The 15,520-nt window shown below is 38.6% G+C and overlaps 1 protein-coding gene across 4 annotated transcripts in view; it reads right to left on the reverse strand.

Annotated features, from left to right (window-relative positions):
- PCNX1 (pecanex 1) overlaps positions 1-15,520 on the reverse strand; it is a 226,695-nt gene that overhangs the window by 147,012 nt on the left and 64,163 nt on the right. For all 4 annotated transcript variants that reach the window (XM_053601578.1, XM_053601581.1, XM_053601580.1 and 1 more), the window contains exons 4-5: positions 11,542-11,587; positions 10,673-10,762 (exon numbers count right to left, since the gene is read on the reverse strand). In XM_053601578.1, the coding sequence (XP_053457553.1) occupies positions 10,673-10,762; positions 11,542-11,587 (136 nt within the window). The remainder of the gene's footprint in view (positions 1-10,672; positions 10,763-11,541; positions 11,588-15,520) is intronic.

Here is a 15,520-nt window from a genome sequence, read left to right on the forward strand (position 1 = left end):
CTCTAATAAACAATCTTGGAATAGTGTGATAGTCTTATTTCAAGGATATGAATTTTCTGTAATAAAAATTTATCAACTCTAAACAAGTAGTTGAAAATCACTAGATATAATAAAGGACTTTGTAAAAATGTTGTTTTTTTTTTTTTTTTTTGCAGTTTTTGGCCAGGGCTGGGTTTGAACTCGCCACCTCTAGCACATGGGGCTGGTGCCCTACCCCTTTGAGCCACAGGCGCCGCCCAACTTTGTAAAAATGCTAATGATCAAAATCACTCCCTTCGAAGACATTAATAAAACAGAAATTAAAGTTTTTAATTTTTAAAAGGATAGCCAAAACTTACTTTAAAATATGTACTTTTTTTCAATGGTACTAAACAAATATACCATAAAGTTTAGTTTTGTCAAGAAAATGTTTTAGGTGATTTAAGGGAATTTTCAAGTAAATATACTTTCTTAGAAATACTTCCTTACTAGTACATTATTTTCTTACTAGCATCTCTTAGAAATATTTTCTTACTAGTCTTATGCAAAGACTACATCAAAGAGGCTCAAATCAACATAGAGAGATATTATTTTTTTCTAATTAAACTTCTTTTCATTAACTGTTATTAATGGTTAGGATAAGAATATACTAATATACTAATACATACTCATAGTGGTGCAGACCTTCTGCAAAGCAGTGTGGTAATAAAGCCAAAAGCTTTTAAAAAGCATTCTTACCTTTTGATCAGTAATCTATTTCTAGAAATTATTGTTGAAGTATAAAATCAAACCTATGTATAAAGTTTTAGCACAATGTTGCTCATCTCAGATTACAAAAGCTCTTAAAATACAAAAAGTATAACAATGGCCAATAAAAAATAGTGGAATAAATTATGTAGTCTATTAATAAAGTTCATAAAGACACTAAAAACATTTCAAAGATTCTGTAATAATATGAAAAAATACTTAAGTAAAAAAGGTAGCATAATTCCAGTTCTACAAGTTAAAAAGGATCCTAAGAGACTCAGAAGTCTCTGGGGAGTGCCTGGACCTCTTTCCCCACAGGGAAGGAGAGAGCGGAGGTGAGCACATGCTCACGACAGGGCCTAAGTGTCCGCTGTACTGTTGTTCCAGTTTCCCGTCCTCATCTCAGGTCCTGACACTGGTAATTTTTGCTTTCTTTAGTTGTTATTGTTAGCTCACCCACCATTGTGGGGAAACACGTTGCTGATTTGCTGAGATAACCAAACACAAAAGGCTGCCTAGTGATGGGCCCTACTCCCTGTACTACTTACTCCCACAACCTAGTGGACATCGTTCAACAGAACAAGGAAAGGTGGAAAGAGTTAGCTATGCAAGGTGGACTTGATCTTCAGAACTCAGAAAACTTAGTATAAGGCTGAAGAAAAACACGCTGATACACATCCAGGGATCTGAAAGAGGACAACAAAAATCAGCCTGAAAGCTGAATAAATCCTCAACTTTCTGTGAAGCTGTATCTCCTTTTTCAATATACAATTGAATCAAGCCATTTTTTCCTGATTTCTATACATGGGATTAAGGAGAACATAAATTGCGAGCTAATAATTCTAGTTAGGTAAATACATTCAAGTTGCTGTTCTTAGCCGGTGCTTCTGCCATTGATTTTCTCCACAAGTTGGCCTTCTTAAATCAAGCCAGAGAAATTTTTAAGACAAAGTCAATTTATTTTATTTTATTTATTTATTTTTTTTGTAGAGACAGAGTCTCACTTTATGGCCCTCGGTAGAGAGCCATGGCCTCACACAGCTCACAGCAACCTCCAACTCCTGGGCCCAAGTGATTCTCTCGCCTCAGCCTCCCGAGTAGCTGGGACCACAGGCGCCTGCCACAATGCCCGGCTATTTTCTGGTTGCAGTTTGGCCGGGGCTGGGTTTGAACCCGCCACCCTCGGTACATGGGGCCAGCGCCCTACCTACTGAGCCACAGGCGCCGCCCGACAAAAGTCAATTTTAAGATTCCTTCACTTTGAGCCAAAGTGACTGTGCAATACATATGCGAAGAAGATGATGGTTTTTTAATTTACTTTCTTATAGTGTCTTATACAAAGTGCTACAACTACAAATATTTCAAGGTCTTAAGTAAAAGGAAAGCAAAAACAAAATTACGGGGAAAATATTTTTTTGAAGTGCTGGGGAATAGGCTATTTACATTGCCCTCCTCCTTTTTTTTTTATTGTTGGGATTCATTGAAGGTACAACAGGTCACACTGATTGCATTTGTTAGGTAAAGTCCCTCTTGCGATCGTGTCTTGCCCCCAAAGGTGTGGCATGCACCAAGGCCCCAGCCCCTCCCTCCTTCCCTCTCTCTGTGTCCTTCTTTTTTTATAAATATGAGAAGGGAGTGAAAGGTGGGACTGCTCGGGAGCTGTAGCTGCAGTCCTATGGCAACTGTGGAGCACAGCAATGCTGGGGCAGGGACCTGATAAATAGCACCTCACTGTAACTCTCACCCTGGGAAATGGCAAGGAAGCCTTTCCTGAACCCAGTCATGCTTCCTGTGGTTTTAAGCACTAATGGATCACCTCCATGGGTGTGGTCTGTGAAAACAAGACTGTCAGCCATTGGTGGAGACCAACAGGAGAACGGAAGATGGAATTTGCTGTGCGGGATGTTCATTTGGTCATCAAGATGTAACAAAATATATTACAAGCCAAAGGATAAGAGGGAAGGGTGTGTGTGTGTGTGTGTGTGTGTGTGTTGAAAAAGTCTATAAAAATGGAAGCCCCCACTTTTCTGTATGGATAACATTATTTGATGTGACTTTTAAATTTCACTGCACAGAAACAAACAGCAACCCTCATAGGCCTTGCTTTCTTGTCATGTTTTGCCTGGGCATGTCAAAAGCCTTTCCTTTGCTCTAAACTGAAGAACTACCTTAATATGTTGTTACCTGACAAGAAAGGTCTAGCACAATTAGGTGCTGTAACTTTTCACTATGCAAACTTTTCAATGATTGTGAGCTTTAGTGAATCTGGCTTTGGAAAGAATCAAGAGTAGTTTTGGAATTTTCTAACTCCAAAGGAATCAGAAATTTCCTAAGGAATTTTCTGTGTACCTGCTTCCTTTCTGGGTTCCACAATGTGAAGCAATATTTTAGAAACGGAAACAACCAGAAGCTGTTAAGCCCAAGTAGTGAGGTATTATAACTCATAATTTAGATCTCTTCTGATGTGTAAGCCATATTCTATATGCATATTTAGTAGGCATCATTATAATTTAAGATGTATTTGTATACAGATACTGTATAAAATGCTTTTATTTGATTAAAAAATATATATATATTTTTTTTCAACAGAGTCCCACTTTGTTGCCCAGGCAAGAGTGCCATTGTGTCTGCCTAGCTCACAGCAACCTCAAACTCCTGGGTTCAAACGATCCTCCTGCCTCAGCCTCCTGAGTTGCTGGGACTACAGGTACCCATCGCTTTTAAGCCTGGCTAATGTTTCAATATTTTAGTACAGATGAGGTCTCACTCTTGCTGAGGCTGGTCTCAAACTCCTGAGTTTAAGCAATCCTCCCACCCTGGCCTCTCAGAGTGCTAGGATTACAGGCTTGAGCCACTGTACCCAACCTGTATAAAATGCCTTTAAATGTTCTCTGAATCAGGCAGTGTGGCATGTACCTGTAGTCCCAGCTACTCAGGAGGCTAAGGTAGGAAAATCTCCAGAAGTTTAAGGCTGCATTGTGAGCTATGATAATGCCACCGCACTCTATCCTGGGCAATAGAGGGAGACTCCTGTCTAAAAAAAATTAAAAATAAAAATAAGGCCAGGTGCAGTGGCTCACGCCTGTAATCCCAGCACTTGGGAGGCCGAGGCGGGTGGATTGCTTGAGCTCAGGAATTTGGAGACCAGCATGAACAAGAGCAAGACCCTGTCTCTGAAAAAAATAGCTGGGCATTCTGATGGGTGCCTATAAGTCCCAGCTACTAGGGAGGCTGAGGCAAGAGAATCACTTAAGCCCAAGAGTTTGACGTTGCTGTGAGCTGTGATACCACAGCACTCTACTGAGGGTGACAAAGTGAGACTCTGTCTCAAAAAAATTAAAAAAAAAAAATTAAAATTAAAAAATGTTCTGTGAATAAGACTTTAGCTTTAGTTTTTTTAACCTGAATCTTGTATAGAACACAACTAAATAAACATTCCAACACAATTAATATTTTAAATGTAAGCATTAAAAATTCATCTATAATAATGTGCTGAGGGAAAACATTTATAGATATGATTTTTGGTCCTTTAAAAGTAGACTTTTGTGCATCTTACAAGGGTACATGTGAAATTTACTAAGTATAGAATATAAATGTCTTAACACAATAATTAAGAAAATGCCATAAAGGGGCGGCACCTGTGGCTCAGTCGGTAAGGCGCCAGCCCCATATACCGAGGGTGGCGGGTTCAAACCCAGCCCCAGCAGAATTGCAAACAAAAAATAGCCGGGCATTGTGGTGGGCGCCTGTAGTCCCAGCTACTCGGGAGGCTGAGGCAAGAGAATCGCTTAAGCCCAGGAGTTGGAGGTTGCTGTGAGCTGTGTGATACCACAGCACTCTACCGAGGGCCATAAAGTGAGACTCTGTCTCTACAAAAAAGAAAAGAAAAGAAAATGCCATAAAGGCTATGTTAACCAGTTTGATGAAAATATTTCAAATTGTATATAAAACCAGTACATTTTACCCCATGATTGCATTAATGTACAGAGGTATGATTTAATAAAAAATAAATAAAAGTGGACTTTTCATTTCTATTTATAGAAAAACTAACTACTGCTTTTAATGTCTTTTTAAAAACGAGACATTTACTAGCTAGAAAATACTCTGCATTTAAAATAGAATTTGACTGTCTGGGAAGTATACTTACTATTATTCCTATTTAAGCCAGCTGTCTTTTAGTAAAGCTATAGAATCTCTCCAGGGAGAAGTAAATTGAAACACTGCTTCTCAAATGTCACAGGAAACACAGCTACTTTGTTCCTATTAATTTTTAAAGATCTACAGACTTTGTTACTTTAAAAAAAAGGGGTGGGGGGAATGCAAAGAATTTATCAATTTCTGTAAGTTGGCCTTAACCTAATTTTCCAGGTTACCTGACTTACAAAACACTGTGACCAAACTTCCAGAGGAAGTGGAAAAAAATTGCTTACTTTTTCATTAACGCTATAACACTGCTTAATGTACTTATTATTGTCCGAATCTCCCTATTTCTTCCCTTCCTTGTTTCCAACTTTCATGTTCGTTCCTTCCTCTTCTTTTCTCTTTTTCCAAGAGAGCTATTACTTAGCACTGATTAGCAGGGAGTCAGACTGAAGGTAATCTGTGCCCTTCTACAAACATGTTGAGCCCATTCTGAAAAGAGGAGCTGATACATTTGGCAGCTATACTTGCCAAATCCTTCTTTGCATTTTTATCCTCAGCAACCCAAAATATGTATCTTGCAAGTTTATTTGCCTTTTCATCTAACCAGAGGCTCTTTTATTTAATTTTTAACATGATACCTACAATTCTTACAGTTCTAGTATGCTGTAATTCTCTTTATTTCCTATTATGATTCCTAAATATAAATCATATTTAAGAAAAAAAAAAGACCAAAAAGAAAAAGATGGGCAGGGCCCAGTGGTTCATATCTATAATCCTAGTACTTGGGAGGCCATGGCGGGTGGAATACCTGACCTCATAGGTTTAAGACCAGCCTGAGCCAGAGTGAGACCTTGACTCTAAAACTAGCTGGGCGTTGTGGTGGGCGCCTGAAGTCCCAGCTACTTAGGAGGCTGAGGCAAGAGAATCGTCTGAGCCCAAGAATTAGAGGTTGCTGTGAGCTATGTCGCCACAGCACTCTACTGAGGGCAACAAAATGGGACTGTCTCCAAGACAAAAAAAAAAAGAAAGAAAGAAAAGAAAAAGAAAACCCAGAAAGCTAAGGGTATAAGTACATGTGTTAGCATAAATGTTATATATACCATAGTTATCCTTAAAAAGAAATAAAGTCCTGACACTTGATATAATATGGCAAGTAAAAGAAGCCAAGCACATATAGTTCCATTCATGTGAAATGTCCAAAATAAGCAAATGCAGAGGGATAAAAAGTATATTAGTGATCATCGGGGGCTGGCTGAAGGAGGAAATGGGAATTTGTAATGGGTACAGGTTTCTTTTTGGAGTGATGAAAAATGTTCTGAAATTACGTAGTGATGATGAGTGTACAACCTTGTGAATACATTTAAAACTACTGAATTATACTGCAATTTTAAAAAAATATAAAAAGGTGAAACACCAAAAAATTAACTTCTCAGTGATGGAAGTGCAAATTATTATTTCTTCTTACTTATGTTTGAAAGTTAACATATATTGCTTTTATAAACAAAAATCATATTGTTCTCCTCCTCTGGATCATCCTCATCAATTACACAAACATGCTATTATCTCACTTATATCATCTTATACAATCCAAATCTCTCGCTTATCCTTAATTCCCCTGCTTGTTATCTCATTAGGTCTCTGCTTCCTTTACAAAATTTCACTGAAAGAATAGTCTGTATTCACTGTCTTCAATTCTTCTTCTTCATTTCTCTCTTAAGCAGATTCCAATCCCAGTTCGTTAAGACTGTGCTTATCAAGAGAACCAACTCCCTCTATATTGTTAAATCCAATGGATTTTAAAAAACAAACCAAAAAAAAACAACAACAGTGGTCCAGTCTCTGTCCTCATGTCAGCAGCATTTGACAAAGCTAATCAATCGACTGTCTTTGAAACACTGGGATATAACAATCTTGGTTTTCCTTCTATCTTGCCAGTTATCCCTACTTAGTCTCCTGGACTTCCCAAAGTGGAAGCTCAGTGTTCAGTCCTTAACACTTTCATTTTTCTACCCTCCATCTTTGTAGATCTCATCCCGTTATCGGTCCCCACAACACCCACAATGAACTAACATTCAGAGACACCTGTGACTAACTGTAGTAGTTCTTCCATCTTTTCCTCCACCCTGTACTTAGATGGGGATGGTCTAAACGTCTAACCTTGGATAGGGAAGACAAGCGTGGGACTAGGCAGTGAGAGTTCAGGTTCACCCTACTCAGAAGTAATGGAGAACGTCCACACACACACATTTTCAGTTTTCTTCCAATCATCCTGAATCATGACTGCAACTAATAATAAACTGCTAACCCACTAAGTAAAGGTTGTTGCCCTATAAATCCAAATCAAGCAGCAAACCAGAGGTACTTGAGCCAGGACGAACGACTGCCACTAGGTGGTGCCAAATCACAGCCAGGAAGAAGGACCTGGATCTGGAGGCCAAGCCACGTTGAACTCCAAGCAGGTTTGCCCTGTTAGTCTGCGGCCTTTATAATCACCAAACCCCGTGTTTGGCATGACTAATTTTTTTCTTTTTGGTATTTACGCGCTGACAAATGCTAAATTTAAAACTCCAACCCTAACTTCCCACCTGAAATCCAGACCTATCTATTCATTGCTCCTTCCAGGTCTAACTGCCCCAAACTGAACTCCCTCTCTTACCTCCCCAGACATGCGTCTCCTCTGTCTTAACTGTTCCTTAACCCAAAAGTGTTAGAATCATTTATGGCTCCTATTTCTTTCACAGGACACATCCAAATCTACCAACATACCCTCCTATTAATATCTTCTACATATACACACGCAGAGCCAGCCCACTTCTTGCTACCATGATCTGTGCCCTGGATTACTGCAATAATCTGATTGAGCTCCCCACCTCATCTTCTGCACTTTTAAATATATTCCTCAACATAGGAGCCACAGTGATTCTGTTAAAACATAACACAACCCTTTAGTAGTTCCTCATCTCACTCAAAAGTACAGCTAACATCTTTAAAATGGCTTATAAGTCTCCACACAGATGGGACCCTCACTTACTCAACACCAGTCACGATACTTCTCAAACCTGCAGGCACGTTCCTACTGTAGGGATTTGCCCTTCCTATTCCCTCTGCATGGAGGAGTCCTTCCCCACCAGATACCCTGACAGCTCATTCTGCCTGCTTCAACTTTGTTCTCATGCTATGGAAAATCACCTTTCTCCAGCCCCTGCCACCTCCCTAGCCTCTGTCTCTATTTACTAAATGTATATTGATTTATATTAGCATGATTCCACACTAATGGTATAGAAGCCACAAAAGGGCAGAAATTTTGTCTGCTTACTGATTTTTTTCCAGTACTTAAAATAGTTCCAAAAATGTAATAAGTACTAGATTATTTATTAAATGTTAAAAACATGGAAAATGTTACATAACAAAAGTTATAAAACTGTATGAAAGTATAATACAGACTGTTTTCAACAGATGAAAAAAGGACTACAGTACAGTCCTATAATTCAAACTAGATTTGGGTTATAGGACTATCACTTTTTAACCGTGTGACTTTGGGCAAGTTTCTTACAAGTTCTCTCTGAGCCGCAACATGCTTGTCTATAAAATAAGAATAATAGCATCAACTGTAAATGCATATAGTGAAGACTAACGGGGTGAATGCGTACCTGCAAGAAGTGCTTACAAGAAAACCTCAGCCAGGGGTTACAAATGAAGATCCTGTCCTCCACGTGCTTCTGTAAATGAAGTTTTAGTAAAGCATAACAATTCCTACGCAATCCTACTGCTTTTGGCTCCTTTTACTTTACAAAGGCAGAGTTGAGGAGTGAAGCTATCTGGCCCTTTACAGAAAAAGTACCCTACCATGAACTTGGGTAACAGTATGTGGTCAGCGAACGTTAGACCTCAAGGGTAGATTTATGTGTGGACCTAATTGCCAACCTGCCAAACTGTAACAACCTTGCTTGCACATGGTACTTTCCAGATATAAAATAAGATAAAGAGGTATACAACCACTAAATGCAATGGTACCAATCCCTCTAAGGGTATTATCTAGTTATTGAGATACACTAATAGTCACATATATAATATTATAGAAAGGGATACTGTAATTCTCAAAGTAACTGACTCACCTTTACTTTTTTAAAAAAGTGTCCATTTCAGGCTTGGTGCTCAGCAGCTAGGGCGCCAGCCACATATACCAGGGCTGGGAGTTCGAACTCAGCCCAGGCCTGCCAAAACAATAGTGACAACTACAACCAAAAAATAGCTGGGCATTGTGGCAGGCGCCTGTAGTCCCAGCTATTTGGGAGGTTGAGGCAAGAGAATCACTTAAGCCCAAGAGTTTGAGGTGGTTGTGAGCTGTGATGCCACAGCACTTTATTTACCAAAGGCGACACAGTGAGATTCTGTCTCAAAAAATATATATATGTATCCATTTCATACTGTACATTTAGAGGTATTTGGGGGATTTAGGGGTGGTAGGGCTGGGAGAGGTAGTCCCTAAAAGCAAATAAACAGTGATAGAGTACTATAATTCCAAAAAAGCAGACAGTTACTGTGATAAACTTAAAATTCCAAGTATCAGTAACAAAATATACTTGCAAGAAGTTAAACTGAGTAAAAATATTAAGTTAATGGGCAAATGTCGTAATTTAGTGATGTTATTTGTATCCTCATAAACAAGTTTCATAATTAGGAAAAGAAAATTTATCAGCCTATCTGCCCAAACATTATCCATAGGCTAATAAAAATAACAGGGTTATAATTGGGTAGAAATGGGGAGACAGGTTTCTCTCAATGATTATAATAACCTTGGACAATCTCCATTTGAAAATGGGGAAGAACGCCAGGTGGGGTGGCTCACACCTCTAATCCTAGCACTATGGGAGGTGAGTTTGAGTTGGAGACCAGCCTGAGCAAAAGCGAGACCTCATCTCTAAAAATAGCCAGGTGTTGTGGCAGGTGCCTGAAATCCCAGCTACTTGGGAGACTGAGGCAAGAGGATACCATGAGCCCAAGAGTTTGAGATTGCTGTGAGCTGTGATTCCGTATCACTCTACCCAAGGTGACAGAGTGAGACTTGACTCTATCTCAAAAAAAAAAAAAAGGCTAGGCCTGGTGGCTCATGCCTGTAATTCTGGCACTATGGGAAACCAAGGCAGATGGACTGCCTGAGCTCAGGAATTGAAGACCAGCCTGAGCAAAGCGAGACACCATTTCTAGAAATATAAAAATTAGCCGGGTGTTGTTGCAGGAGCCTATCATCCCAACTGCTTCGAAAGCTGAGACAGGAGGATGCCTTGAGCCCAAGAGTTTCACCATGGCACTCAACCTCAAGGTAACTGGGTGAGCCTTTGTCTCAAAAAAAAAATGTGGTAGTTTACAAAACCCAATAAAAGACAAAATAGGGCTGAATAAGAAGAAACAAAGAAAATATACAGCTAAAATTTCCATTAACAATATACTATAGGAAGGTACCATATTTAATTGGCAGAACATGTATAACTAAATTCCAGTATAGATAAAAGCACTAATACGATTTATTACTTTTTTTTTAGCAATTTTTTTTTTTTTTTATTTATTGTTGTTGCAGTTTGGCTGGGGCCACGTTCAAACCCGTCACCCTTGGCATATGGGGCTGGTGCCCCACCCACTGAGCCACAGGTACCACTGTTACTTTTATTCCAGTAATATTTTATATTAATATTTCCTAATATCATAATAAATTATTATAAACTTCTGCCCAATTTTAAGCAGCATATTGCAGACTCAGATCACCATACTATACCAACATCACTGTGAAGCGTCATGTTCTTACCTTGCTCTTCACTTCCTTCCTTACAAAGACTAGAGCTCTGGCCCAGACTTAAACTGATATCATCAGAAGTCTTAGCAGTGTCTGTATCTCCTACAAAGTTAAGAGAAATGTGTGATGCCATTATATGAAAAGTAAAGGCTGTAGTGTGGCATGACCACAGAAGGACTTCAGGGCATATGGTAAACATCTATCAACTAAAGCCGTTCTGTACATCAAGGAGTGCAGTAACAGAAGACGTGCTGAACTAACAGTGAGCGGTGTCACAGACTACCAGAGCATATAATTACTTTCACAGAACTACAAACCATACAATATGAAAGCTATATAATATTAGCTAACAAAACTATTTCTTTAAAAATTAGATTTTAAAAAGAAATGCACATTATGTAATAATTGAAACAATGTAAATTCATTCCCAAGGAAAATTAGCAAGCTAAAAAATTATAGTGGAAAAAATTATAAGAATTTATTTGAAGTAGATAGACAAATGAAGAAAATAACTTTTCCTTTTTTTTAGTTTCTCATTTGTTCCCACATTTAAAGGTTTCACATCAAATTCCTTAATTTTCCTTGTACCCTACCAACGCTCATGCAATTGTTTTCCTTCAAGGCAAAGAAATTTCTTATAGATCAAAACTTATGAATTGATGCAACATAATGTAAATAGTTAAACATGTCTATGAAATTGGATGAAGAAAGAAGAATACAATTTAAATCAAGCAATCTTTAACAGGATCTATAATCTTCTCTATAAAATAATTTCAAGAATAATTTTTTCAAAATATTTAAGGGTATACTACTGTCATCTTTATTGCAACCAAAAATGAAACGGAAAGTCAGAGGCGACTTGTGAATTATAACATGCCTACCTTTAATAGTTGCTGCTGTTCCAAGACGAGAGGACCCAGATCCAATCTGAAAACACGACATAAAGTAAAGAAAATTAAAATACTAAGTATACATCATCACATTAAAACATGTGATGAGTCCCTTTCATCAGTACTGACAGACACGGCTGCATGTGCTCTCACAGCCATGCGACCTCTCTGCTGTGGCCCATGCTGCGTCTCTCTCAGAGGTGTGCGCAGACGAGAGAGACACGGAACCTCTGCACACTTGGGAATGCAGAAGCCCCAAGGGCCAGATGCCTCCAACCTCAACCTCATGTCAGACAATTATTCTCATTTTTTTACATTGCATCATGACATGTTCATGCTATAAACAAAAGCAAACCAAGCGCTGTGTCTAACTGAAATAAATATACACTTGTTAGAGAACATAAAGTGAAGGTTTGGGGGATAAAACATATTAACATATGCTACAAAGAACATATCAAATTGTCCGTATATCATTATATACTTTCCTTAATTCTAGACAAAGAGTAAAAATACTTCTTTGTAGACAGAATATTTAAAAAGAATTAAAATCTAGGGGGCGGTGCCTGTGGCTCAGTCAGTAAGGCCCCGGCCCCATATACCAAGGGTGGTGGGTTCAAACCCGGCCCCGGTTGAATTGCAACCAAAAAAATAGCCGGGCATTGTGGTGGGCGCCTGTAGTCCCAGCTACTCAGGAGACTGAGGCAAGAGAATCACTTAAGCCCAGGAGTTGGAGGTTGCTGTGAGCTATGTGATGCCACGGCACTCTACCCAGGGCCATAAAGTGAGACTGTCTCTACAAAAAAAAATAAAATAAAGAAAAAAAAAAGAATTAAAATCTAAAGCACCCACAAAAAAAAAAATGATTTTTTTAGCAAAAACAACAGATTACTGAGCTTTTAGTGCTTATATTCAAGATGGTAGAATACTTATCTAAAATTTCAGAGCTATTATTTATTATACTACCATAAAAATCACATAAACAAATACCACAAATTCCAGGAACACATAAGGGAAACCAAATATAACATGACAGTTACTAAAGCAATTAAGTGTTAGTAACTCTTCCTATAACCTGCTTTCATAGGATTCAAAGAAAACAATCAAGTAAATTTACCCTTGTAAAATAAAATAAAGAACATCCATATAATACTTCACATTTTACCAAATCTTCCTTTCATTGATTCAATTTAAGTAGGAATACAAAATAAGCTCAAAATATATATTATTGTTGACTTTGAAGGGCCATAAGGGACTTTCTTGCTCTAGATGGCAAATGAGTGGATAGACAAAGGTGTAAAAACTCCCTGAGGCCATCCACTTCAGATGTGAACCATGCTGTGGAAGTTATATGGCAGTGAAAAAGCAAACATAAGTAAGTACACAGATACAGGTTGAAGCTACCAACAATCGCTTGATATTGCCATAAAAAATGAGATTTGTATTATTTTTGAACTATATATTAAGCTTGATTCTCCTTGCTTTTTCTAATTTCTGTTTTCAATCAGTCATAAAAGGCACTGCAATTAGCCAGAATGAAAAAGGCCAAAAAGCATTTTACTGAAAAAAGTTTCATTCTTACCACACCTGCTACTAATGTGTTAGTTACAGAACACATTATTTTCCTAGGAACACATAACTTCCTAAGTAGAATTTTTTAAAACAAACAAGCAAATGAAAACACCATTTTATGCATACCCTTCTAAGCATTTAAACTTTTTTTCCAAAATTTAAAGTTCCAAAAGTTCCAAAATATTTTATTTTGCCACTCTGTTGCCCTGGGCTAGAGTGCCATGGCATGAGCCTACAGTTCATAGCAACCTCAAACTCCTGGGCACACCTGATCCTCCTGCTTCAGACTCCGTGTAGCTAGCTGGGACTATATGTAGGCGCCCATGTCCAGTTAATCTGTCTATTTTTGTAGAGATGGGGTCTTGCTTTTGCAAAGCCTGGTCTTAAACTCCTGAGCTCTAGGGATCCTCTTGCTCTAGCCTCCCAGAGTACCAGGATTATAGGTGTGAGCCACCCACCATGCCTGGCCTAAGAAGATACTTTAAAAAAAATTTTTTTTAATATGGGCATAGTAGTCACTTGCCCACAACCCAAAGTGTTTTCTTTCTCCTTCCTTACCAAACTCCCTATTTTGTTCAGACACTGGCCATATATCTTTTGGTCTACAAGAAGGAGGCCCAGTCTCATATATGACCTAGTTCTGGTCAATGAATGTAGGGGAGAGTATGCTAGGTGGCTCCAGGAAACGATCTTTTCATGTCTGAAAAGAAGGTGACCCAGGAGAATCTCCCTGCCCCACACTGTTGTCTGCCTCCTAACTTTTCAACAGATCATGATTGAAGCTGCTGCACTCATCCTGTAACGAAAAAGCCTAGAGAACTATGGAAATGCTAAACCACAACCCTATCATTTCTGAGCTGCTGAACTATCACCTCCAGATTTAGATTGACAAACAAACTCCTATTTTTTTAAAGTCATTATTAGTTGAATATTGGCTTGCTGATAAAAACATTCTTTATGGATAGAACAAGGTGATTAAATTTTACTCTTCATGCTTTTCTGTATTATTTAAGCTTCCCCCCTCCAAAAAAAATCTAAGAATCATGACCATTTATTTGCATGTGACACAACAGAGAATCAAAAATATAATTTATAGTATTATCCAAATGCAATGTATTCTTTAAAGTTTCCCTATAGAAAAATACTTAATGACATTAACATTCATGGTACATTCAATAAAGAGGATAGAGTTCCAAAGAACACACGCACTGTACTTCTATTTTGTTTAGAAAAGTTTTGATATTATACATGATTTTAATTTTCTTCTTTTTGTTTACCATTATTTGTTAAATTCTGTAAAACTGAAAAGAGGGGCTGAGTGCAATGGCTCACACCTATAATCCTAGCACTCTGGCAGGCCAAGGCAGGTGGACTGCCTGAGCTCACAGGTTTGAGACCAGCCTGAGTCAGAGCAATACCCTGTCTCTAAAAATAGCCAGGCATTGTGGCAGGCGCGTGTACTCCCAGCTATTTGGGAGGCTGAGGCAAGAGAATAACCTGAGCCCAAGATTTTGAGGTCGCTGCGAACTGTGACACCAGGGCACTCTACCAAGGGTGACGAAGTGAGACTCTGTCTCCAAAAAAAGAAACTGAAAAGAAAAAAATTAAGAAAATGTATCTTCCTACACTTGGGAGTGAAATTTATTTAAGGGGTGTGCATAAACTAAAACATTCCACTGTTCCTTCTGTTTGATGAGTGCCTTAGGAAAGGTCTGGAAGGATGAAGACATCAGAGGAGAAAGGTCCTTCTTACTATAGAACATACAGGGCAAAGCCACTTCCCCTACGAAGCCTTGCCTTCCTCTTTAGTTGGAAATAATTATTTTCTCTTCTGAAATCATTAGGCCTTCTACCGTATCGTTTCTAAGACAATTATTACTGTGCATCTTGTACTTATATTTCCTTAGTAATACACATATATCACATCTGTAACTTTGGTTATATCTAGTCTGAAATCACTATCTCTTTGGGGTTAAATCCACTCCCCAGCCTAGATTAAGTAAAATGCTTTGAATATTTCAAGCACTAACATATTTGAAGGCAGACAAATAACAAAGGAAAGAGAAAAAGATAAAGGGAGGAAAGAAAGGGAAAGGAAATGAAGGGCAAAAGACAGAAGGGAGAAGAATGAAAGTGTTAAGAAGGAAAGAATGGTTAACAGTGTCTGCGATCTGCCCCTGTGGTCTGTGAGGCCGCTGCTGGACACACAGACATTTACAGGGACAATTCACCACTGTGGTCTCTGAGGCCGCTGCTGGACACACAGACATTCACAGGGACGATTATGATGAGGTGCTAATAACAGAATATGTGCAAGAAAAAACAGTATGTCTCGTCTGCACTGGTAACCTCTCCACTCACATACGAAAAGCCTGACTCTACTCCTTCATTTTAGCTTCTC

Source organism: Nycticebus coucang, chromosome 9, assembly GCF_027406575.1.
Source record: "Nycticebus coucang isolate mNycCou1 chromosome 9, mNycCou1.pri, whole genome shotgun sequence".
NCBI lineage: Eukaryota > Metazoa > Chordata > Mammalia > Primates > Lorisidae > Nycticebus > Nycticebus coucang.